This window comes from Pelobates fuscus, chromosome 5 (genome assembly GCF_036172605.1).
Source record: "Pelobates fuscus isolate aPelFus1 chromosome 5, aPelFus1.pri, whole genome shotgun sequence".
Classification (NCBI taxonomy): domain Eukaryota; kingdom Metazoa; phylum Chordata; class Amphibia; order Anura; family Pelobatidae; genus Pelobates; species Pelobates fuscus.
This window is the reverse complement of record NC_086321.1, coordinates 17,750,181-17,774,093: the sequence shown is the minus strand read 5'-3', so window position 1 is coordinate 17,774,093 and position 23,913 is coordinate 17,750,181. Positions and strand designations below refer to the sequence as shown.

The following is a 23,913-nucleotide window of genomic DNA, read 5'->3' as shown; positions in this document are numbered from 1 at the left end:
ATGACAGTTTTTTTTACCTGCTGAGATATAATTGCTGGATTACAGCTGTGAGTTTATTCCAAGGGTACATACTTTCCCTTTCATGATTTGACACTAGTTAATGATGTTCTATCACCTCCTCAAAGCAATCTGTTGGGCACTTCCCTGGCATGCAAATGGTTAATATAATCTTGCATGCGGTATTAAGTGTGATTTGAAGGGTTCTGATTGCACAGTGCCCTAGCAAGCATTGATGTAACAGGGCAGTCATGGGTTGTTAACCCCTTTATGGTATTTTCACTTAAAGTCAACAGCTACATTGAAACAAACTGGGTTAAAGAAAACTTTGAGTCTGTGACAATGCCCATTACCGGTATGACTTGGTAGGACTAGAAGAGCGTGTGTAATCCCGGTCTTATCCATACATCCAGTGGTGGCCAGAAACAGTTATTTAGTGTTAAACTGTGCAAATAGTTTGATGAATGGAAGGACAGTGTCAGGGCACCACAACCACTGCCTACACTGTCCCTTTAACAAAGCATCTGCAACTGCTTTAAATGCCGGTTACTAAAAATGACCGCATTGCCTACAGGTTTATAGCCATTTTTAACCCATTGATTGTGAAGATTAATTTAATCGGCATAAATGGAGAGTTGGTATTTCTGACAGTCTTTATTGTATAAAAAGTTTATATCTCCTGCTCTGTAAATTAAACTTTAATCACACTCAGGCTCCTGCCGGGTCTAGAAGGCTACGAACAGCAGGAGATAAGACATTCTAACTTAAACAGACTGTGCAATTAAGGAAGTATTAACAGATCTTTCTGTACAGGAAGTGTTTAGGAAGGCTGTGCAAATCACATTCAGGGGGGTGTGACTAGGACTGCATAAACAAAGTGCAATAAATTAAGCAGTGAGACTGCAGGGGCATGATCTATACACCAAAACTGCTTCATTAGGATAAAGTTGTTTTGGTGACTATAGTGTCCCTTTAAAGGAGATGTTTAAAAAAGATGTGTGAAACTGTTTTTTATTTAAAAGACTAAAACAAGGTGCATTATTCTTTGATAAATGCCTGAAAATGCATTGTGTGATAGTCTTGCTTCCTGACATGCCACACATTTTGGCAGTATCTCTAGAAAATGCACTTATTGTCTGTAGTTCATAATGCAGTAAACTCTGCTGGAGTGTAAAAGAACTAGTCTGTCCAACAGTCTCTGCAATCCTCTAATAATGTTTTTATGAATAGCATTTAAATCTGCTCGTCACAACCTAGTTTAGTGCATGAGAATGTACAGAAAGATTCTTATATTACCAAATTGATTGCAGAGCTTGTGTTTATTGGAGCAGATTTAGTTAATGTTGAAATAAATGTCACGGTCATTGACACCAGTAAAAATCGATTGGTTTTTCATGTATTTTTCAAAAAGAAAATAAACGTCAGGTTGTTTTGAGGGGTTGTTTGGGGTTGTTTTTTGTTGTTTTGGATTTGGGGAGGGGAAGAGAGTTGTGTTTTTTGTTTTACTGTGTCCCAAACTCATTTGAAATGACATGTTCAACACAGCAAATAAACAGTTGTGTATTTATTAAGATATTTAATGGTTACTAGTCATTATAGTAAAGGCTGATTTCCATGTTTTTGCATTCACTGTGCTTACAATCTTCCACTGGTTACCCACCCTTCTAGCTGCATATTCAGATTACCATAGATATTCACCATTGTACACACACCAATACACTGACTGACATTATGTTTCTACGCAATGTACAAGGTTGTTTACATTTTATCTTACACTGGTTTTTCACACACACACACACACACACACACTCTCCCTCTCCCTCCCCCTCTCCTAAATGTGGACAGCAGTGATTGTGACTGTCTCTCCGTTTCCTTGGCAGTAAAAAAAAAAATATATATATATATATATATATATATATATATATTAACTGTGCCAGGTGGACAGGAAACCATGAAAGACCCAAAAATCGTGTAGCAGTCATGGTGACGGGAGTCTTTATTCGCCATTCCCACCATTTTCTGTCAAACTGTGACAGGGACATGCCAAACATAAAACAGCTCAAACAGCACAGACTATTGCTTGCCCGTCAAAATTTGGGAGTTTAACTTCTTCTGCGTTATTCATCCAAAACTGTCCTACCTCGTGCGGCGATGGTGGGATGCAAACTCTGACCTGCTCCCCCATCACCCATTGTTTTCAAAAGTCTTCATTATCTGACTATTAACAGAAGAACCAGGGCTTGGATGCAGACCGAACCCCTGGTTTTATCAAATTGCTGAAATGTTAAAGAGAAAATAGCGGAAGGCACACAGAGACTCCTTACACCATAACCACTACAAGTATTTATGGAGCTTCAATTGTCCCTTTAATAAAGCATGTCTCAGCAGACCCGTTGCTTTATCTTCTCAGATTGTGTACTGAATAGAAACAGCCTTCTACATTTCCTGTATTTTATGACGTTGTTATTGGTTCATGTATTGGTTACACTAATTTGTAGATATTTGGGGAGGGTTATTTACAGTGTTCGACTTTATAATGGTAAGTTCTAAGGCAGGATTGGCAACCTTGTGCACTCCAAATGTTGTAGACTACATCTATACTTACAGTCATAATGCTGACAAAGTATCAGGAGAGATGTAGCCGCACAGCATCTGTAATGCCGATGTTTGCCTACTCCTTTTCAAAGTTATGCCAAAAGCAAAAATATACTAATGTGGAAGGAAAATCAAACCTGTATTATTTGAAATTAAAGGGACACTATAATCACCAGAACATCTTCAGGTAGTTGCATTTGTTCTGATGCGTATAGTCAGTCCCTGCAGGCCTTTTGCAGTAAACACTGTCTTTTCAGAGAAAAGAGGTGCTTCCTGGGGCAGTGCTCTACAATGTGACTGACATTCAGTGTCTCCACCCTCTGCATGGAGACACTGAACTTTCCTCTTAGAGATGCATTGATTCAATTAATCTCTAGGAAATGCTGATTGGCCAGGGTGGCATATTCCTCACCATCCCGGCCCGCCTCCTTGGCTGGGATCATACGAATTGACCATCTCAGCCAATCCAAAGCTTTCCTATGGGAAAGCATTGTGTTTGGCTAAGATCATCACTTCTGATTATGTCAGCCAAGGAGGCAAATCAGGGGCAGAGCCAGCACCAGCAGACTGGAATAAAGGTAAGATTTTACTATATTTAGGGTACTAAGGGGGGGGGGGGGGGGGTTAGATAGTGTTTTTAACACTATAGGGTGAGGAATACATGTTTGTGTTCCTGACCCTATAGTTTTCTTTTGTGTATTTCCAATGAATGTCACAACTACTACCGGACTATATATAACACATCTTCATCCTCCTGCAGGACTTAAAGGGATACCATAAGCACGCAGACCGCTTCAGCACATTGAAGTGTTCTGGATGCAGTGTCCCTGTCCCCTTAACCCTGCAGTGTTATTGTAGTTTCTGAGAAATTGCAATAATTACATTGCGGGACTAAGACTGTCCCTAGGGGTTGTCAATCATCTAAATACAGTAAGGGTTTATTAACCTTTCCACTGCTGGGGAGAGGGGCTTTCCATTGATTTGCAGTGTACAGATTCCTTCATAATTGTGTGTGTAGCCTATGTGCCAATATAGTGCTTTGCAGCAAAGAATTTAAAATTTTTACTTTGAGCCAAAACTGAAATAAAATGGTGCATAATTGCTAGCTTAGCTATAATGACATGCAAGCTGAAAAATGTGGAAACTTAAGACTTAGGGGTCTTGACATTGTTGTCTGTTAAAATAATTGCTGTTATGGTATTGAGGCCCTCTGTCTTAAATGGATACTATAGGCACCAAAATACTTTAGCTTAATGAAGCAGTTTTGGTGTATAAAACTAGTTTCAGTTCTCTGCCATTTAGGAGTTAAATCACTTTGTTTATACAGCCCTAGAACACCTTCCTGCATGTGACTTCCAGAGCCTTCCTAAACACTTCCTCTAAAGAGATCTAATGCTTAAACCCCTTTTATTGCACAGTCTATTTAGAATTAATTAGAATGTATCTTCTGCCCTGTAAATAGCTTGCAAAACTTTCCAGGAGCCTCATGTCTGTTATTAAAGTTCGTTACAGATAAAAACATCTAAAGCAAGTTAACTTCAGATTTAAAATGAAACCTTTTTTTTTTTCTTTTTTTTCCCCTCTCAATGCAAGCTGTGTCAGTCACAGCCAATGGAGGCTTGGACAGAAACAAAAGTGCTTTAACTCCTAAATGGCAGAGATTGAGCAGTGAGTCTGCAGGAGGATCTATACACCAAAACTGCTTCATTAAGCTATAGTTATTTTAGTGTCTATAACCTACGCGGGTCTCAATACCTTAACAGCAATTTTTTTTTAACAGACAAGAATGTGAGGACCCAAGTTGTGAACATGTACAATGGGCTGTCCCAAGTAGAGTTATAACATTTACAGGGAAACACACTAATAAGTAGATAGTGGACAGAAGAACAGGTGCTATATAATTTAGCTTACCGGGCCAGAGGAATCAAAAGATGGAAGATGCATGTAAAAAGGAAAAAACCATTATATAAGGTAAAACAAAAGTAAGTTCGGACAGTTTCAGACAGAGGGATCTACCTTCTTCCATAGCTATTATGCGGCCTGTCATCACAGCAACCTCCTCCCTCACACAGCACTGCGAGCCTGAAGCATTACATTAATGTCCTGTAGCAGGGCAAATAAAATGGTTGAGGGAGCATTATCCTCCATGCCTCAAAGCAGTGATACCTGCATGAGAGGTCCTCCTCCTGTAAACTGTCAGCCTCCGAAGTAGTGGGTTCCACACTGTTTGTTTTTGTGGTTTTTTTTTTTTAACATTGCTACATAGTCAGCGGCTAGTTGTATGCTACAAACAGAACTGGCAAATGCAATCTAAGGCTCGAATCAAAGCAGTGCGGCTGTATTGAGTGGGCACTGGCTCTGTTCCCCAATAAAGTAGTATATTTTTAATGTATTAACAGTCTTAGCGTCTGATTTGGGACTTTGTATCTATATTCTTACATACCTCTGTACTAAGTCTATTCTACCCACCATGAAATTGGCTAAATCATAATGATTTGATGGGTTAGTGTAAAAATGCAACTATATATGTGGCTTATTTACTTCATGTATCTTTAAACATTCTCAAAATTATTCATTGTTTTATTTTTTTCGTTTAGCGTAGTAATCACAACAATAATTATTTCACTTCTTTCTTAAAGAAATAATGTTGTGTATTACTGTATTTCCTTTCCATTTTTTCATACTGTCCCATCTTGTCCGCAGTTTGTTTGGTTCTGTGAAACTAATGTGCAAAGCAAGTTCTTTGTCATTTTACAAAAAAAATGCTTTTTGAGCCAGATGGCTTCTGGATGGTCCCTGGGGTCTTTCATGGGACATCTGGGGAGTATCTTATTCTGTGTATGCGGCAGGGGTAGAGAAGGTTAATCAGTGGCTGAGTTAATGGATCAAGCTGTAATCCTTTCCTACCCGAGAGACTAAACCCGTATGCTCGTTTATTCTAGAGTAGTGAATATTTTATGGTGCCGTGACAAGCAGCATTGCCAGTTGAGCAGATTCCTATTCCATAGTCTGTTTTGTTTGTTGCTGCTTTACTGTAGCACACCTACCGAGCTTCTGCTTGCTATAGAATATTCCGTGCAACAAGGAGTTCTATGGGGCTAAGTCTGAAGAATGTATTCAGCCATCAGTGAATACATGTTTTGAAAGTGCGGGTTATGGAAAGTAAAGTTTGTGTAGCTCCCATCATATGATGGCAGAAATATTCAATTTCAATAAAGGTCGTGCGTAGCATTCCGTGCGCCAGGCTTTGATGGGTGGCTGTATGGATGTATGACCCGGATGAAGAAATAGAGTATCTGCACTAATGATTCTTCCCAGACTCGTGGATGGCCAAAACGTAAATCATTGCCTTTGGTTGGAAATTATCTTGCATGGTCCTCTCTGGGTCCCGTAATGTACCTTCCAAAAACAGGGTACTTTGCAGTATTGGCAGTCTATTATAATCTGTAGCCATTTATAAGTATCCCCCTCCCCCCAAGATAATTTGTTTGCTTTAAAGCAGCACTTCTTGATGTCTGACAAGAGCTTCTGTCTGTTTGTTTTTTTTGCTATATAAAGTCTGCATGGATACATATACGACATTGCCAGTTAACCCAATAAACCCTGCAGTGATCTCAGGACCGTAGCTTTGTGGATTACCCCATGTTTCCCCATTTGACATGCATTGTCATTATTCTAGCTGTGTGTTTTGGGCCATTGTATTAGCTGTAAGGTCCGCTTTCAGTCAATAGGTCTAGCACCACCGGGAAAAGCCATATGGCAAATTCTTCCAATTTGTACCTTACTGCTGTCCGTGTACAATTGATTTCTCTAGGTCACATGAGGTTTCTCAATGCTGAATTTTAACTGAACATCTACTCTGTTTCACTACAACTATTCTCATCATTATTCGTGGAAATGGTTGTCTTGAAAGCTGAGTGGCTTTAGAGGGACACTCCGGGCACCATGGCTCCTTATGCTACCTGCAGAGGTTATAGTCCTTGATTCCATGCACATACATGCTTTAAACTACAGCAGTTGACTAAAATCTCTTCAGGTTCATGCTTTCTTCTACTGCCTGTTAGGTTAAAGGAGTGACCAGTACTCAGATTTATACTGAATGTCTTGCAATTCTTCCATCTCCCCTGTCACAGATCACCCACTTTGTATCACCATCTATCCTCACTGCCATCCAAAAATCTCTGCCCAAGAAAACTAATAAACAAATCTCCTTAAATGTTCACCAGAACTGTGAGCTATACATGGAATGGCTGATTTCCCCTGATTGTGTGTGCCAGCAGTATAAACCGTATTTTAGATTTCAGTTTATAAATAATCTGCAGTCAAGGATGGTGCCCAGATCCCAGTGTGACCAGCACGCTGTAGGAGGTTTCAGCCATAATTGGGAATTTATGTCAATGTCCATTGCATACTAGTTTTGTTATTGCATCACTGTTTAACATACCCACTTATTAGAAAGCAATCCATGTGCAGCTGATATTTATGTCCACTATTTTTTTTATTTTCGCAGGGTTCATCCACTCGAGTGGACCATGACACAGCCGGTGTTATGAGCTCCAACACCACCTACTCCGTTCCGCGAAGGCTAACAAGTCACCTGGGTGCCAAGGTAAATGAAGGCTGCATCTTGCTCTTTACTCATATTACGAGTAAAATCAGATATTCTCTCTCCATTATTTACATACAGAACTCACAATATATTTTATAGGAAAATAAATTGTGTGTGCATCTGTGTTTTGTGGCAGGGGTCGGCTGTGTATTTCTTTTATATATATATATATATATATACAAACCACACTCCAATCACATGAAGAAGCAGGTCCTAAACTGGACCATGGCCAGCACCAGACCAAAGAAGTAGATATCAATGGTAGACAGAGGATCCAGGCACTCCCAAGTTTCTTCAAATGTGCCACATCACAGCACACTTTCACTTTGCAATAGCATAGTGAAAGAGTGTAAAACAAACTCATTAAGTGATCAATTATCAATTTGTAATTAAACCTTGATATAATCAATTAGGTATAAGTTGGTTCTCACATTTGCTCCACATAAAGTTCCCACCTTGGTCGACTCAAAAGCTAATTTAAATCATCAGAGGGAAAGAAGTGAACTAATAAAGCACCACAGAAGCGCCTGATAATATAAGTCTAAACAATTACTTCCCAGATAAGGTAGGACTTCAAAAACACACCCCTCCCGTCGGGCGCGTGACGTCATGACGCATGAATGTGGGAGTGGCGTCAACATGTAACATGACGCGTGACTTTTTAATTTTTTTTTTATTCTTTGTTTTGAAAGTGCAATAAGGTTAACATACATGCCCGCAGTGCCGCAACAGCAGCTGCTGGCTATTCAAGGCATACAATATCATGTCATAGGCTTAAGTTGCACATTTTAGTATGTTAACTAGTCGATACAACTCATACTGTATTACAGATATTGGTTAGTAATAAGAAACGGTTACTCATGGTTTTGTTAACAGTTGTCTTTGTTGTGCAGGCTGCTGCGTTTGTAAATAATAGGTCAGAATATTAAAGTAATAGTTTAAACATGCGAAAATAATAACAATAATTTCTTAGGTGTGAGCGTCTTAAGGTCGGTTTGGGAGTTGACACATGTTTGCGGGTGAGCGGGTAAAACTGTCAGCTTTTTCTTTAGTCATAGTGTGGCTGCTTTAGGCTGTCAGTTTTCGGTACCTTATATTCTGTCGCTGCTAGTGGCTATTCTGGTATTTGCGCGTAGATGAACACTACTGTTGTAATCCTAGTTGTCGCCTAGCCGTCTGTAGGTATGTCACGTCTGTTCGTATTATATGTCTCGCTTTGCTCTCCTTGTTCCAGCTCTACCTCATTTATATACTCATCTGGGATGTATTTTAAGCTGCTTAGGGGGTGTCTTGTAACCCGACTTGCTGTGTAGTGTACCTTACAGTATGGTGTCTACTGCTTCTCCTCCCCGCACGAGTTGTGTCCCTCCTCCTTCCCCTCTCGCTGGGTCACTCGTACCTCCTTGTCACCCCTCATATTTCTGGCGGGGGCTATGTGGTTAAAGTGTTGGACTTGAGGAGTCCGGGTCCGTGGGGCTGTCTATACGATGTCAGGGGGTGCGTCTCTGAGTAGAGGAGTTAAGAGGGAAGTAACAAACGAAAGGGGATGTATACCAAAAACAAACTAAATACAACAATAATTGACAAGATAGGTATTTGAGAGGCTGTAAAGTGCCTAGTTCACCCAAGTGTCTCCAGCCAGCCAGGGAGGCAGGTGTGTGGTCAGGTAGACGTGGCCTTCTTTGCACCCCTGACCCCTCAGGGCCTCTTTCCCATGCTGCGTTGTCGCCGGTGGTGTTTGGGGTCTCGCTTCTCCCCTGTTCTGGGGGTACATGCTTGGGGAGTTGGAGCTCCATTATAAAGTTTGTGGGGTCTTCCTCTGCTGACAACGGAAAGATTTTGTCCCCGCGTGGCACCACCAGCGTGCCGGATGCTCCCCATCTGTATCTGATGCCCAGGTCTCTCAGCTGCCGGGTAATTGGCATGAACCTTCTCCTCTCCAGCAGAGTTGCAAATGGTAGGTCGTCAAATACCTTGATGTGGAGGTTATCCACCGTGATGGTGGGCATCTTCCTTGCGTGGGCCATGATTGCTGCTTTTACCAAGGTGTCTCGGGTGATTGCGATAATGTCCCTGGGTGCGTCTGCGGGGGCGGTCGCGGCCTTCCGCATCCTGAATGCCGCCACTATGGGCCATGTTTTGCCGTTTTTCTTTGCACCCATCGTGATCGCCAGTTTGTTTGTAAACTCCAGCAAGGCCTCAGGGCCTATGGTTTCTGGTGCTCCGCAGATGCAGATATTTATCTTGCGATACCTGGTCTCTATCGCGGTCACCGTGCGGGTAAGACGTGAAAGTTGTTGGGCCAGGGAGGTCACTTTGGTCTGGGTCTCTGCGATGAGAGCGTCTCTGTCCCCTTCTCTATTCTATACTGCTCCCAGTCGCGTTGTAACTCCAGTTATCTCATACCGTACCTCGTCCAGATCCGACTTCCATAATTTTCGTAAGTCGAGCAGTAGCTTTTTAATATCACCTTTTGTAGATGGCGAGTCCTCAGAGTCGGACTCTTCTCTCCGGTAGACTGCTTTGGCGGTCTGTGTGGACGAGGGGTCCCCTTCGTGGGTCAATGCCTCTGATTCGCTGGAGCTTTGGTTACTGTCCTGCGCCATCTTGGTCTGTATCGGCTTTTGCGGCATATTGAAGGACCGCCTGATGTCTGACGTATATGAGCCCTCCTGGCCGGTTAGTTTCTTGTGTTTTCGTCCCATCACTTAGCTGAGGGTGTCCGGGTCAATATTAAGCCGGTTTTCTGCTCTTTTTGCTGCAACTTCGTGGCAATTTGTCTTTTTAAACGGTGTGTTCAGCCGGAGCTCCTCACCCGCACGTCTTGTTAACTTCCCAGCTAGCCACGCCCCAGCCGACGCGTGACATTTTAACACATTTAAAGATATTTGGAGTGCCTGGATCCTCTGTCTACCAGTGTATTTTTTTATGTGACATATTGGATAGAATTGCAAGTGTCTCTTTAATGTTCTCCATTTCTGGAATGTATTGTATGTATCTCAGTCTAGGGGGGATTTGACTAGAGAAGATGCTTATAAGTGTTTTTTATTGTCCTCTTTGTTTTTTTTAATCAACAGGTGGAAATGGTATATTCACTTCTGTCCATGCTTGGCACTCATGACAAGGACGACATGTCCCGAACCTTACTAGCCATGTCCAGCTCTCAAGATAGTTGCATTGCCATGCGCCAGTCTGGGTGTCTTCCCCTGCTCATCCAGCTCTTGCATGGCAATGATAAAGATTCTGTGCTTCTTGGAAACTCTAGAGGAAGTAAAGAGGCACGCGCCAGAGCCAGCGCAGCCCTGCACAACATCATCCACTCTCAGCCAGACGACAAACGTGGGAGGAGAGAGATCCGCGTCCTGCACCTCCTGGAACAGATCCGTGCCTACTGCGAAACTTGCTGGGAATGGCAGGAGGCACATGAGCAAGGAATGGACAGAGACAAAAATCCAAGTATGTGAGAATCAGAAGAAAGTTAAATAATCAGAACTAGTTGGATTTTTTTTTTAAGCGAGAGCAGGAGAATCTGACTCTGTTTTCACAATTTCAAGAATAGCAAATAGAGAAAAAGTGAGAAAGATAAATAAAAAAGAAGCGATAAGGGAGAAAAATGAATATCTACCTGCAGCAAAGGGATAAATAGGAGAGCCATCGTAGTGAGCAGGCTAAAATCAACTAGAAGTAAACTCCAGCCAAGTATCCCATGCTTTATAAAAGTTTAGAGTGTCAATTAAACAATTATGAGTGTCCTTGACCATTGCCTTTCTGATGGAAGAAGTCCAGTCATGAAGCCACCCTTGTTGTATCATAACATTTTATTGTAAAAAAAAAAACAAAAAAAACAGAATGATTAAATTTTCCTGCTCCACATGTCAAAATCTGTGTTTTATATCAATGGTTATCTTCTTTAAGCAGGAAATATATATATATATATATATATATATATATATATATATATATATAGGCACTTCTATGATTCTTCTTGTTCCACACAGGAATATTCCTCCAGAAAGTAACAAAGGCTACAATATATGTTGCAGAAAGCATGTTTTTTTTTTTGTTTGTGTTTTTTTTTTCATGGAGCGATACTGCAGAGACTTCTGCAATGTGTTTCTTGTATTCCCGTGAATAACTTTTGCAGGACATATTCCGATCATTGAAATATCTCCTAATGTGTGTTTATTGCTGCAGTGCCGGCTCCAGTGGATCATCAGATCTGCCCCGCCGTGTGTGTCCTGATGAAACTGTCATTTGACGAAGAACACAGACACGCAATGAATGAACTTGGTAAGTGAGAAGCGGTCACCACTTTTTGCTGCCAGCATTGGACAAAGAGAAATTATCATAAATAATTATTATTCAGGTTTTACTGAATCCAGAGCAATGTGAAAACACGTTGGGGAGTGTGTGGTACATAGCAAGTCGATCATTATACTAAAGATATGTCAATACAGAGAATAAGAAGTAAATATGCAAGAAATGCTACAGATTATTTGTTGCAACATGAATTGATTCCTAAATGATTTTGCTTATTGGACATGTTGACTGTATCTTTCCCGGTTGTCTACAAATTTTAATGATCATTAAAAATCTAGATTTGTGTGACAACACTGATCATCACTCCTCCATAATGAGGCAGCCAGAGTTACTGTACAAGGCAATACATAATTGTGTCTGTCTGAGGATCTTTACTTTTATAAACTCTACGGCTCACCATCTTCTTTCACACGTTGTATTTGTAGAAATGTCCTAAATGTGACCAGTTTATTATATGAGGTATTGGATTCTGTGAACGAATGATCGTACATTGCATTGTGGTTTCTAACCCACAGGTGGATTGCAGGCTATTGCTGAGCTTCTACAAGTAGATTGTGAGATGTACGGACTTATTAATGACCACTACAGCGTTACACTACGCCGCTATGCAGGCATGGCTCTGACAAACCTGACCTTTGGGGACGTAGCCAACAAGGTAGAGGCAGCGTTTACTCATTTAATTATTTCCTGCACGCTCTGCAGACATGTACAAACCGGTAACAGTCTTGTGTGAACAAATAATGACTGTTTTCTTGGTTTCGTTTTTGTTTCAGGCCACTTTGTGCTCAATGAAGAGTTGTATGCGGGCCCTTGTAGCCCAGCTGAAATCAGAAAGCGAAGACTTACAACAGGTAATTAATTGCCATTCTTACATCTTCTTATATTAAAACATGTTCATTAAAAGTGCCTCAGATAGCTTTCTGTCTAGGCTATGTCAGCCCTTTGATATCATACAGTCTATTCGTTTCTGTTTTACATGGAATACAATTGTTTTTGAGCTGTTGATTATCCTAACAGGTTTTAATTTCTCTTTACACAAAAATTTTTGGTTACCCCCTACCTCTCTGTACGTAGTGACCAAGTATTTAATGCCGAATCACTTTTTTAAAAAGCGAATTCTTCAGTTATTGTTTTTTTTTTCATTGCAGTTTTAAATATCAATTTTTTAGCTTGCAATCACTGAAGCTGTGTACAGTACTCCACTATAATATTGATATGCATTTTGTTCTTGCAGGTTATTGCAAGCGTACTTCGAAATTTGTCTTGGCGAGCAGATGTAAATAGCAAAAAAACTCTGCGTGAAGTTGGTAGCGTGAAAGCGTTGATGGAATGTGCACTAGAAGTGAAGAAGGTAAGTGCGTCCACGGTTTGGCCAGTCTGGACATTACAGGATCTATATAGGGCTGGTTAGAAGGCATTGTAACTTAATTGTGGACCTGGGTATTGAAACAGACAACCACTCCAGGTGTAAACCAGTAACAGAGTGCACACCACCATTGTTTGCCCATTCGGGCCCTAAGTGCTGCTGCAGAGTTAAATATTGTTTATCTTGCACATCTCTGCACAACTATACTAACTGAGATTGAGCACTTTCTACTTCATAATAGCATTCGCATAAAACCTCACCCGGTGAAAGAAATTCATTTTATCTGTAATTAGAGCTAAAGGTGAAATTATTCAGGCCATTGATTCATCCTGAAATTGTTAAAAAGGCCCATTCCAGTTTAATTCAATAATGTAATAAATTGTAATCCTTCTTTATTTGAAGGTAAAGTTATATATCTGTCTGTCTGACATGCACCAGATCTATCTCTGAGTAATGATATCTTGCAGAATGTTATCCAGGTGCGCAACATTTGTGGGACTGACGGCATTGTGTCTTCTTTCTTATCCTGCTAGGAATCGACGTTGAAGAGTGTTCTAAGTGCATTGTGGAACCTATCCGCTCACTGCACAGAAAACAAAGCTGATATATGTTCTGTGGACGGGGCATTGGCATTCTTAGTTGGCACTTTAACTTACCGAAGTCAAACCAATACCCTGGCCATCATTGAGAGCGGTGGTGGAATACTGCGCAATGTGTCCAGTTTAATTGCCACTAATGAAGATCACAGGTTTGTATATATTTCAATATAGAGAGAGAATGTGTAATGGTTTGGGTTTAATAAGAAAAACAAAGTCAATTTGTATTTGTATAGTTAAACATTAAAGAAAAACGACAGTGTAAGGACTACAAACCCTGTCCCCTGTCTAGTTTACTTGTAAAAAAAAAAAAAAAAAAAAAAGTTAAAGATTACCCCGTGTTTAAAACAAAATGGTAAAGAACGTTATAGTAACAGTAAAATTGGGCCCCACATGACATTGGCATATCTGCATGTGCCCAGTTCAAGACTTTATCAGTACAATATTGTCCTGGTAAAGGGACAATCCACTGCCCAAATACAGAAATTAAAAATCACGGTTTAGTAGATATACCCCCAATGACAAAATGCAGGAATTTCAAGGAATTCTCTAGTACCAGGAAAACAAACCCGTTTTCTTGGCACTGTAGAATCCTGTGGTGCCCATCTCCCTCCCGCCCCACAGCCCTGAAGGGGTTAAAACCCATTCATTCACTCACCTGAATCCAGCGCTGATGTCCCTGGGCGCTGGGTCAGACTCCTTCAATGGCCTCGCTCGTATTAGGATTTCCTCATAGGAAAGTATTATTCATTGCTTTCCTATGGGGATTCCGGTGACACTGGATGCGGAGCGTGAGGACGTCCGGCGTCGTTTAGACGACCAAAAGTTGTCCAAGCCCCTGGAAGTTCCTCTCTACAAGACAGCCACTAAAGGAGGACTTAACCCTGCAAGGTAATTTTCTCAGAAACTGCAATAATTACCACTGTAGGGCTAAGTGATATGGGACATTACACCCAGACCACTTCAATGAGCTGAAGTGGTCTGGGTGCCTACAGTGTCCCTTTCATAATGCATTTTTTTCATTAGAGTAATATCTAAAAACAGCTTGCACAATCTGCAGATCTCATCTGCTGCCTTTGCAAGTCCTGCCCAGACTTTCTCAGACTGTCCAATCACAGACTTTCCAGTGTAGCTTGATGAGAAGTCTTTGCAAGGCAGGTGCTCTCAGCAATAGCTATGTCTTGAGTTTAGCTCCACTATGCTAAACAACCAGATAGTAACAGGAACAGTTGTCTACTTGAAAGCCTTATTTAATGCCGAATCATTAAATTATTGGTGTAACCAATATAATTAAAGTGTCAATTTCTGCTAAAGTGCCTAAGGAGTCTGGAGTATCACTTTAACTGAACACCTTTTAAAAGTAAATCTTTTTCCCAGGGGCTCCCAAAACAACCACTTCTTAGGGAACCTAATTAATTTACTGGACAGAGCTTACTAGTGGAAAACGCTAAAATGCTGGCCACAGTAATATTTTGTTTAAACGGTAAATATGGTAATTTAACATTCTGCAAATATGCATGATACATATTCATCATTCTTACCAGTATGTTTCCTTCTAACTGCTGCCAAACCCCAAATAATCTGTTCATCTTGAAACAAATATATAATTTGGTAAAATATTTCCTTAAAAGAACATTACCATGTAATACAATCTTATTTAAAAAATGTGCCATTTCTGAATTACTGTAAAGCAATTAGAGTAATACAGATGTCAAGAGTCTTGACTTTGCTTAAATCATAACTCAAGATTTTTAATATTATGTTTAATTTATAAAGTGAAAAGAAAATAGAGTATCATGGACAAAAAAAAAAGTTTGTGCGTGCATCCGTATTTTTGTCAAGCTGTTGATAAGCTGTTGATAAGCTGTTGATAAGCTGTTGATAAGCTGTTGATAAGCTGAAGATAATTTGACCCAAAACAATTCATTTTACACATCACCAAGTATATTAGAATGTTTTGGCAATATTTTAAACATAAGGAGAGCAGAGCAATTTTTGTAAGTTTTTTTTTTAATAAAAATGACACGTTTGTGTTTAATATTTTTTATTGTATGGCTATATGTAAATAATTTATATATTCCAATGTTTTAGTGCAGAGATTATCACATAATAACAGCGTGTATGTAGTTATGTTTAACATATTGCACTGCTTTTAGAATTTGTCTAATTATTTTATGTTTTTACTTACAGGCAAATCTTGAGGGAAAACAACTGCTTGCAGACATTGTTACAACACTTGAAATCACACAGCTTGACCATCGTCAGCAATGCCTGCGGGACGCTGTGGAATCTGTCTGCACGGAATGCGAAAGATCAGGAGGCTCTGTGGGACATGGGAGCTGTCAGCATGCTGAAGAATCTGATCCATTCGAAACACAAAATGATAGCAATGGGTAGTGCGGCAGCTTTAAGAAATTTAATGGCAAATAGACCTGCTAAGTATAAAGACGCCAATATCATGTCTCCTGGCTCGAGCGTCCCGTCGCTTCATGTCCGAAAGCAGAAGGCACTGGAAGCCGAGCTAGATGCACAACATTTATCTGAGACTTTTGACAACATTGATAATTTGAGCCCTAAAACTTCCCACCGCAATAAGCAAAGACATAAGCAAAACCTGTACGGTGACTATATGTTGGACTCCACTAGGCACGATGAATCTGTATGCCGATCAGACAATTTTAACCCTGGAAATTTAACTGTTCTTTCCCCATATATGAACACAACTGTGTTGCCTGGGTCCTCGGCTAGATCCACTGCAGATGGCAACAAACCTGAAAAGGACAGAGAGCGGTCAACAGGACTAAACAGTTACCACTGTACATCGGATACTACTGGAAACTCCTCAAAACGTATTGGATTACAGTTAAGCACTTCTGCCCAGATAGCTAAAGTTATGGATGAGGTATCAAATAATCACCAGTCCCAAGAAGAGAGAAATACAGCATCAGCTCCAGAAATGCATTGTGGTTCTGATGAAAGAACTTCTCAGAGAAAGGCTTCTACTAACCATCCACATTCATCTTACAATTTCTCTAAAAGCGATAATTCCAGCAGGGGTTGCCCCATGTCTTTTATGAAAATTGATTACAAAATAGCTTCCAACGACAGTTTAAACAGTGTGGGTAGCACCGATGGTTATGGAAAACGTGGACAGGTCAAACCATCTGTGGAGTCCTACTCGGAAGATGAAAGTAAAGTGTGCAGTTATGGACAGTATCCTGCGGGGTTAGCACACAAAATCCACAGTGCTAACCACATGGATGACAATGATACAGAGTTTGACACCCCAATAAACTATAGTCTAAAATATTCAGATGAACAGCTCAACTCGGGCAGACAAAGCCCATCGCAGAATGAAAGATGGGCACGACCCAAGCACCTGATAGAAAGTGATATTAAACAAAATGAGCAGAGGCAGACTCGAAATTCTAAAATGCAATTTGCCCAGTTTGCTGAAAACAAAGATGAGAAGCATAAAAAATTCTCACCTCATTATACGCAGCCAGAAAATACGTCTCCTTATAGATCACGCCCATCAAACAATAAAGAAGACCAGTCCAGAACAAGCTCCAGTCAAAAAGCTGTCAAACCTCATTGTCAGGTCGATGACTATGATGATGATAAAACAACTAATTTCAGTGAGAGATATTCTGAAGAGGAGCACGATGAAGATGAAAGGCAAACTGACTTCAATATTACAACTTACAACCAAGAGGAGCACCATGCAGAGCAGCCAATTGATTATAGCAGGAAGTACCCTGCAGATGTTGCTCCAACAAAACAGAAACAGCCTCTTTCTTTTTCAAAAAATCTTTCCAAAGCACGAGCTAAAAAAGACCATGCCTCATCCAGCAGCAACACGCCTACTCCTTCACCAAACACAAACAGACAAAATCAGCTCCATCCTAGTTCTGCCGAAAATAGAAGTGGACAGAATAGGCAAAAATCATCAAGCAAGACCCCATCTATTAATCAGGAAACTATACAGACCTATTGCGTTGAAGACACACCAATATGCTTTTCAAGATGTAGTTCTTTGTCATCGTTGTCATCTGCTGAAGATGAAATAGAAGGACGTGAAAGAGGCACTCGAGTTACAGATGCTAATAATACTCTTCAGATAACTGAGCTAAAAGACAGCAGAAATGTCGCATCTAAAGAATGCACATCCACTGAAACAAGGGCAGCTTCACAGCATATGCGAACAAAACCAAGTAGACTTCAAGCTTCTAATTTGTCTCCTTCAGATTCGGCAAGACATAAGTCTGTTGAATTTTCTTCAGGTGCTAAATCACCATCCAAGAGTGGCGCCCAAACCCCTAAAAGTCCTCCAGAACATTATCTTCAAGAAACACCTTTAATGTTCAGCAGATGTACGTCCGTCAGCTCATTAGATAGTTTTGAGAGTCGTTCAATAGCTAGCTCTGTGCAGAGTGAACCATGCAGTGGTCTAGTAAGTGGTATAATCAGTCCAAGTGAACTTCCGGACAGCCCAGGGCAAACAATGCCACCAAGCAGAAATAAAACACCTCCACCTCCTCAAACTGTGCAAAATAAGAGAGAAATGAATACGCCAAAGGCATCTGGTAATGTCGAGGAACCGGATTCAGCTACTAAGAAAACAGCGGTGCATTCAGCAGTTCAGAGAGTCCAAGTACTACAGGAAGCTGATAGTTTTTTGCATTTTGCTACAGAGAGTACTCCAGATGGTTTCTCCTGTGCCTCGAGTCTCAGTGCCCTAAGCTTGGATGAACCATATATTCAGAAAGATGTTGAACTGAAAATTATGCCACCTGTGTTTGAAAATGACCAAGGAAATGAAGCAGAATCTGATAAGTCAAGGGACTCTGCTGAGCATCAGGAGAATAAGGAAGCGAAAAACACAGAGCCAGAAAAAGATATTCTCGACGATACTGATGACGATATTGATATATTAGAGGAATGTATCATATCTGCCATGCCTACAAAATCATCAAGAAAAAACAAAAAGGCTGCCCAACCAAGTGCTTCCAAGCCTGCCCCACCTGTAGCACGGAAACCCAGCCAGCTTCCTGTTTACAAACTTCTTCCCCCACAAAACAGACTTCAGGCCCCGAAACATGCCAATTTTACACATTCTGATGATATGCCTAGAATCTACTGTGTTGAAGGCACACCAATAAATTTTTCTACAGCTACATCTCTAAGTGACCTAACAATTGAATCCCCACCTAATGAACTAGAAAATAATGATCAACCAACTAATGCTAACATTTCTGCTGACTTTGAAAAAAGAGACACCATTCCTACAGAGGGTAGGAGTACCGATGATTCGGGAGCAGGTAAAACCTTAAGTGCCCCAGCAGCAGCCAGACTGGATGAAGATAAAACCGAGGAAGGCGATATTCTCGCAGAGTGCATACATTCTGCAATGCCCAAAGGTAAAAGCCACAAACCATACAGAGTCAAAAAGATTATGGATCAGATCCATCATACATCTAGCTCATCCACTGCAATTAACAGAGGTCCACAGGAATCCGATAAGAAGCCAACGTCTCCTGTTAAACCTATGCCACAAGCCATTGAATACAAAGGGCGTTCAAAGAAAAATGGAGAGGCAAAACTCAGTCACAGCAATGAGAAACCAGTCTGCGATCCAAGAAAACAAAATGTGAAAAACCAACCTGGCAGTGATAAACTTCCTAATAATGAGGAACGTGCTAAAGGAAGCTTTGCATTTGATTCCCCTCACCATTACACACCCATTGAGGGAACTCCATACTGTTTTTCAAGGAATGATTCACTAAGTTCACTAGATTTTGAGGAGGATGACGATGTTGACCTTTCAAAAGAGAAGGCAGAGTTGAGAAAAGAAAAAGAAAACAAGAACACAAATACAAGAATTGGCCATAAGAATAGCGAGCAAGCCTCATCAAAGCAAACTGCTGCTCAAGCTCTGCCTGGCAAAAATAATGTAGCAGGCATGGGTTCTAATAAACCCATGTTGCAGAAACAAACTTCCTTTCCAACTGCTTCAAAAGAGGTTCAAGAGAGAGGAGGAGCTCAGGATGAGAAGATGCAGAACTTTGCAATTGAAAACACGCCTGTTTGTTTTTCTCGCAACTCATCTTTGAGTTCGCTAAGTGACATTGATCAAGAAAATAATAATAAAGAAACAAAGTCTACAAAAGAATCCGAATCTTCTGAGCCGCAAATGTCATTAAGGAGACCCCAGACTTCAGGGTATGCACCCAAGTCTTTCCACGTTGAAGATACTCCAGTGTGTTTTTCTCGGAACAGCTCTCTAAGTTCTTTGAGCATTGACTCCGAGGATGATCTGTTGCAGGAGTGTATAAGTTCTGCAATGCCAAAAAAGAAAAAGCCTTCAAAAAATAAGAGTGGAAGTGAAAAGAGCCGTTCAAACAGCATTGGTGGCATTCTTGCTGAAGAGCCGGATCTGTCTTTGGATATAAGAGAACTGCAGAGCCCTGACTCTGAAAATGCCTTTTCCCCTGACTCTGAAAACTTTGATTGGAAAGCAATTCAAGAAGGAGCCAATTCAATTGTTAGTCGTTTACATCAAGCAGCTGCTGCTGTATCTCTGTCTCGACAGGGATCATCTGATTCAGACTCTATTCTCTCACTAAAATCAGGAATATCACTAGGATCTCCATTCCATCTTAATCCAGACAAAGAAGAAAAACCTGTAGCGACTAACAAAGGTCCTAAAATTTTGAAGCCCGGAGAGAAAAGTTCACTGGAAAGTAAGAAGAATGATGAAGAAACTAAAGGCATCAAAGGAGGGAAGAAATTATACAAAAGTATGATTACAGGGAAATCTCGTTCCAGCTCAGACTTTTCTAGTCAATCTAAGCAATCATTGCAAACAAATAATATGCCATCAATTTCTCGTGGCAGAACAATGATACATATTCCTGGAGTGCGTGCTAGTTCCCCAAGCACAAGTCCAGTTTCCAAAAAAGGGCCTGTTCTGAAAGGTACACCTTCAAAAAGTCTTAATGAAAACCAGACATCTGCCAGCTCACCTAGAGGACCAAAGCCCATAAAATCTGAACCACTTTACAGTAATAGACAAGTATCTACCCAAGGAGGCTCCAAAGTGCCTTCCAGATCAGGTTCAAGGGACTCCACTCCTTCAAGACCGTCATCACAACCTTTAAGTAGACCTATGCAATCTCCAGGTCGGAACTCAATTTCACCCGGCAGAAATGGTATAAGCCCTCCAAGCAAATTTTCTCAGTTACCAAGAACATCATCCCCTAGCACAACATCTACAAAGTCATCTGGTTCAAGTAGAATGTCCTATACCTCTCCAGGGCGACAGATGAGCCAGCAAAACCTGAACAAGCAAAGTGGCCTTCCCAAAACACCAAGTAGTATTCCAAGAAGTGAATCTGCATCAAAGGGTTTAAACCAAAATGGGAACAGTAATACAGCAAGCAAAAAAGCAGAGCTCTCAAGAATGTCTTCAACAAAATCCAGTGGAAGTGAATCTGACAAATCAGAGAGACCTGCTTTAGTACGCCAGTCTACCTTTATCAAGGAAGCACCTAGTCCTACGCTGAGAAGGAAATTGGAAGAATCTGCATCATTTGAGTCATTGTCTTCCTCTTCTAGAGCAGATTCCCCCACACAGTCACAAACCCGAACACCCGTTTTAAGCCCTTCTCTTCCTGATATGTCTTTATCAACTCATTCTCTCCAAGCTGGTGGCTGGCGAAAAACGCCTCCTAATCTGAATGCACCCGTAGAACACAGTGATGGAAAAAAGCGCCATGACATAACTCGATCCCACTCAGAGTCTCCATCTAGACTTCCAATCACAAGATCTGGTACGTGGAAACGCGAGCACAGTAAGCATTCTTCATCACTTCCTCGTGTTAGTACGTGGAGAAGAACTGGGAGCTCATCATCCATTTTGTCTGCGTCATCTGAATCCAGTGAAAAAGCAAAAAGTGAAGATGAAAAACCACAGCCTTGTTCATCCTCAGGAGCAAAATCCCACACAGACAGTCAACCATTTACAAAAGGAACATGGAGAAAAATAAGGGAGAGCGAAATTCCTGAAACAGTAAGTAATGGATCCTCGAACACAATAGCAGAATCCAACAGCAGTGTAGAATCTAAAAGCTTAATATTCCAGATGGCACCTGCTGTGTCTAAGACAGAAGATGTATGGGTAAGGATTGAGGACTGTCCAATCAATAACCCAAGGTCGGGAAGATCTCCAACTGGAAATTCTCCCCCAGTTATAGACCATGTCATGGAGCAAGGGGAGAAGGATGAACCAGTCAGAGAGTGCCATGGAAGGCATAATTCAGGCAATGGCAATGCTCCTACACTGGAAAACCGACAAAAATCTTTCATTAAAGTAGAAGGCTTAGATTTGAAGGGAGCTGACCAAAAGCCTGTAATTATAAATAAGCCTGCAGAGACTGAGACAAATGAAAACTGTATTGCTGAACGAACACCATTTAGCTCGAGCAGTTCAAGCAAACACAGCTCACCAAGTGGGACTGTAGCAGCACGAGTCACTCCCTTTAATTATAACCCTAGCCCTAGGAAGAGTAATGCAGAGGGCAGCACGTCGCGACCATCCCAAATCCCAACACCAGTCTCTGCAGGCTCAAAGAAAAAAGACTCCAAAGCTGACTCTCCAGACTCTAGCGGTTCGCAAAGCCCTAAAAGACATTCTGGATCTTACCTGGTGACGTCAGTTTGAAAGGAATTGATGAATTTAAAATAAATTTATCGGATGTATTATTTTTAATTGTGATGTACATTGTTAAAGACATAAATATAAAAAAGTATGTAAATAGCTGATTTCTCTGAAGGTTTTTCAGGAAGCCATAATTCAAAAAACAGTTTGTCACTGATTTACTGTAAGATACACACCCAGCATTATGAAACACAGCAATGGGAATCCTGTTTGACAGTGATGGGGAATATCTGATCTTGTTCCCACTCCCAGATTATATCTCCTATACCGTTACTGGAGATACAAAGATCTCTCCCTATTTTAATTCAGTTTCTCTGATATGGTTTAGGAAACAATGACCTAGTCATATCAGGGAAAAAAACTTGTATTTATACAGAAAACCGTATTGTTTCAATCATTGTAGAATCATTTAGCTGTGTAAGTAATCACGTAGCTGTGAAATTCACAGCAATGTGGCACCTACTGAAACCAGTACCGTCCCCTAACCCTGGTCTACCTCTCTGCATGACAAAGGACAGTTCATTTTCTGAAGTGATGTTGATCCCATGATGTGCATAGTTATGGTGGCAGTTGTGTTCACACAATATTGTGTTCTAAAAGAAATGGAAATCAGTATAACGGTTATACCCTGTCCAATATTCATTACTCTGGGCTTGGTTTCATCAGGAAATGGGAGATTCTTTTATTTTATTTTCCGGCTATGCTGTTTGTTGTTGTATATTCTGGTATTTGAGGTAAGATGGCTGCTCTTTTATGAATTAGACCACGTCTGAACATGACCGAAATGAACATTTCTTAGTAAATTATTACTGTATGTAAATTCATGTGTTTTTATTGTGAATTGTAAAAATTTAATATGGCATGCATTTTTTTTTTTTTTTTATTCTTTTAATTTTTTTTTTCCCCTGTGGGTTGGTCAGAGGGATAAACGTGGGATTAGGAGAGTTGGATTTTATTTATTTGAATGTTTTTTGTTTTTTTCTTTTGGCAGGATGCGTCTGACACTGTAACTTGCAATCCACTTCAACAAAGTGTAGATCTTAAAATTGGGAAATATTTTCCTGTGACCTAGCTGGGAGAGCACTTTTAAAACAGAATTACTCATCCTTTGTACAATATTATAGCTTTCTTTTGTGCTGTAGCAGAGCCTCTGGTGGTGATATTATTGTGCTGCAATTACAAGGCAGTCCCAATATTTCACTGTGTGGTCAACACAAGTCAATGTATTTGTTTCCGTCTGAAATTGCTAGAACTCTGAGACTTGACATACGTGTGTGATTCTAGTTTCCGGCCACAGTAACCCAGTCCTGTAAAACAACTATTTCTGATATTAAACAATGGGTTACAATAATACGAAGTCATGTGTAGTATTAACAACAAGGGTAAAAGTATCAAGAATTTGTAAAAGCAAAATGGGATTCAAAGAAAACAATTACTATTATCCATACAAATGAATGGTTTTGGACATATTTAATTTAAATACTAACTTTTTTTTTTCTGACAGTGCAGTTTTACCTGAGACTGGCAAGAATAATTTTACGAGTTTTGCAATAAAAATGTCAAATAATTCATATTGTGTTTTGTGGTGTGTTTTTCTGTTACCCTTTAAACCCCTTAGCGATTAAAGTTTCCCCAGTTTCTGCACCATTGAATACACTGTCATTTCATGCTTTTTTTGTTTGTGTGTATATGTGTGTACACACACGAAAAT

General features: G+C 40.5%; 1 protein-coding gene across 7 annotated transcripts in view; it reads left to right on the top strand.

Annotated features, from left to right (window-relative positions):
- APC (APC regulator of WNT signaling pathway) overlaps positions 1–23,098 on the top strand; it is a 135,220-nt gene extending 112,122 nt beyond the window's left edge. For all 7 annotated transcript variants that reach the window (XM_063453623.1, XM_063453622.1, XM_063453620.1 and 4 more), the window contains 8 exons: positions 7,103–7,201; positions 10,279–10,657; positions 11,396–11,491; positions 12,037–12,176; positions 12,295–12,372; positions 12,756–12,872; positions 13,421–13,635; positions 15,674–23,098. In XM_063453623.1, the coding sequence (XP_063309693.1) occupies positions 7,103–7,201; positions 10,279–10,657; positions 11,396–11,491; positions 12,037–12,176; positions 12,295–12,372; positions 12,756–12,872; positions 13,421–13,635; positions 15,674–22,205 (7,656 nt within the window). In that variant the 3' untranslated portion in view covers positions 22,206–23,098. The remainder of the gene's footprint in view (positions 1–7,102; positions 7,202–10,278; positions 10,658–11,395; positions 11,492–12,036; positions 12,177–12,294; positions 12,373–12,755; positions 12,873–13,420; positions 13,636–15,673) is intronic.
- Positions 23,099–23,913: the final 815 nt, after the last annotated feature.